This window comes from Rhea americana, unplaced genomic scaffold, assembly GCF_003343005.1.
Source record: "Rhea americana isolate MKP2758 unplaced genomic scaffold, rheAme1 scaffold_17, whole genome shotgun sequence".
Lineage (NCBI taxonomy): Eukaryota > Metazoa > Chordata > Aves > Rheiformes > Rheidae > Rhea > Rhea americana.
Window position 1 is genome coordinate 7,437,061 of NW_028185816.1, and position 3,014 is coordinate 7,440,074.

Here is a 3,014-nt window from a genome sequence, read left to right on the forward strand (position 1 = left end):
GCAAAACATTGTAATATAGGAATTGAATTTCACTTGTTTTAGAACATGTAATAGCAGCACACCTGTGATAACTTAAAAATGAATTAAATAAATCACAAAGCAGTCATCTCCTACTGTAGCACAATGAAATGAAATACCTTCGGTTGGAGGTTTGTTTTGTTTTCAGAAATAAAAAAAAAATCAGAACCATAAATAACTTTTGTGGCAATATATACATATTTAAATAATTAATTTAAATATCTTACTCCTACTCTTGCATAAAACTCTCCAGTAAAAGTGCACCATGTTTCCTTTCCCCAAAAGCATTCTCTTGTCTTCTCCCGTGCTGAGGTAGATCTGAAGGGAGATTTCTCAAATTCTAGGAAGAAAATGTGTCACTGTCATTGTGGGAGATACTTTATTGCCTTTCTTTGTTCTTCCATTTTTGCTCAGGGCTATGTACATCCCGGGATAAATCCTGGATTCATAAGCATTGTAGTTGTTTGGCAGGAGAATCTCTTTGAATTTGCACTCGTCATTGAAGTGGGTCTGAAATGAAAAGGAAAAAATGAGAAGGAAGGAATTTTAAACATCAGGTGTAGAAATATTCTTGCTACCAGGTGTAGTAGGTGTGCTGCAGGAAAACATAGAGCTGACTTTCCCCCTGTTACTTAGCTTTTGAAGTGATCGTCCAAATGAAGCTTCAAACAACTCTCAGGGTTCAAAGGATCATTAAGGATGCCCATGTCCAGGCCAGGCACATACCCTGGAGCCATGCTAGGAAGGACACCCCCTAACCAAGTCTGCCCTTGGGGAAAAGGGACACATTTTAACAGTGTAGGCAGTGCAGTGGGGTAAGGACAGAGCCCTGTTCTGCTGCTCTGCTCCTCTAATTTGATCAATGTCCCTTTCCTATCAGTGACAAGAGGGATATAACAGATGTTGGGACAATGAGAGTGATGAATGGTAATCTGTACCCATGTCCCTGTGTTAAAATGAGTAAGYCCACTGATATTCCTGAGTCTGCATGTGATGAGTCTACCTTGTTCCCCAAAGCAGTAGCTGTCCAACCAGCAATATATTGGCTGAGAGGCATTTCACTTCAGTGAAGTGGTTTCCTAGGCAAGTACAAAGAGGGACAGGTGCTACAGGTGTGTTATCTGGAGAGTAACAAAAGAGCTAATCTCTACTGTTTCTGGGCAAAAGCTGATGGTTTTGTAAGACAGGTCTCAACCTGCCAGAGGATTACTTTTATCCAGGACACTAGAACAGCATAACACCTTCAGAAGAAATGATGCAAAGGACCTGTTGCACTTTGRTGGTTGAACCTGCCTGGCTTGTAGTAAAAGCCAAAATCCTCTATGAGAGAACTGATGCCACAGCATCATTCTGGGTACTTCATATCAGGTGAAAATATCCTAGTTAGCTCTGATATAGTCAGGCCAAGTTCCTTCAGAACGTATATGAGAGATACGAAATACAAAATCCATGGGTAGGGAAGGAGATGAAAGGACTGTGGAGTTGAAATGATGCTCACCACAGTGACTTATACAGAGGTGAACTCAAAAGCAGAAAGATGGCTTGAAATGGGCAAAGGCCTCCACTGTCATTGTTAAACCTAATTGAGTTTTTAAAGATGCCTATAACTATTTATTCCCAAGATTCAATATGAAAAAGATCTRTATTATCTCCTAATAGATCTGCCATCTCATATATATAAGCTTGACCCCTGAAGATGCTGAATCCTCATCAGAACAGATTCTCCAACCAAGAGCACAAACAAGGAATGTGATCAATAGGTATGACTGATTTATCACCTCATAAAGAATCATATATGGGGGCCTGGCTGCTCACAARTTCAAGTGCCCGCCGAGGGATGGGTGAGGGATTGCCACAATTGTCTGAAGCTGTTCATACTTAAACATAAGGAAGATAAGGATTGTGGCTAGCAGGGGGCTTGTGACACAGAGACTTGCTCTGAGGGTGAACATGCTAGGTRAGATGGGTGGCCATGGCTGAATGATTTTATTTTTTTATGGGGAAACCAAAGAGGGCTGGGAATGCAAGGAATGGATTTTTCATCAAAAGCTTAGTGAGCTGGGCATCCCTGGGCAGCGCACCTTCCCTTGGCAAGGCAGCAAGGGCTGCTTCCCATGCCTGGCCCAGGCAGGGCAGGGATGGGGCTTGGGGAGCTTCCAGCACTGTGCACACCTCTCACCCCAGCTGGCTATGGCCCCCTCCCCAAGCACATGCCTGGCGGCTACTTACAGATCCGTAGAGTTTGCCTTTGCTATTCATGGCCACAAAGAGTCCACTTTTCACACCGAGTATGCTCACCACTCCTCTTTCCACGGGAGAGATTTCCAGCAGACCTGTGGAGGAGACACAGGAGTCAGGGGCACTGAGCTGTGTGCCACGCTCACCTGGAGGCTCCCAGCTCCAGTGCCCCAGCGCAGTGCGGGTGCCTGCGCCCAGCGCTGCCGCGGGTGGCCACAGACACCCAGTGCGTTGCACCCCTCACCCCATGCTGGGACCTATCTTCTTTTGGCTAAGTAGCTATTTTTACACTGCTCCCATGCATCCCCCTCCCGGGTTAAAATAAACCAGCGTGTGCCTGGGGCGCACGAAACATTTGTCAGCGTGCGACTTAACACCCCCTCCTCCCCGGCCGTATTGTTTCAGTTGGGTATCGGAGCCGCGGGGCCACGGGGTTAAGCCCCCGGCAGATGCTTCCCCGCCTGGGCGCGCCGGGCCCCGACCCGCGGAGCGGTGCGGCCCCAGATGTGCGGGCGGCGGGGGGCAGCGCGCAGCCCGGCGGAGCCCCGCGCTCGGGGCCGGGCCCCGGCTTACTGTATCGGTTCTCGCTGTGGACGCCGTCGATGCGGCCGCCGGGCAGGACCTGGATGTGGAAGCCGATGCCCACGTTGCAGTAGAGGCGCCGCAGCCGCTTGATGCCCAGCAGGTAGTCGCCGTCGCGGCGCTCGGCCGGCAGCCGCGCCACGGAGCGGGCGAAGAGCGCCGCGTCCCAGCGGCGC

General features: G+C 49.0%; 1 protein-coding gene across 1 annotated transcript; it reads right to left on the reverse strand.

Annotated features, from left to right (window-relative positions):
- Positions 1-246: 246 nt before the first annotated feature.
- Positions 247-3,010, reverse strand: FGF4 (fibroblast growth factor 4; the record flags this gene model as incomplete). Its single annotated transcript, XM_085300989.1, has 3 exons — positions 247-528; positions 2,248-2,351; positions 2,830-3,010. Coding segments are annotated over 3 exons (462 nt in total), but the record flags the coding sequence as incomplete, so codon positions are not given.
- Positions 3,011-3,014: the final 4 nt, after the last annotated feature.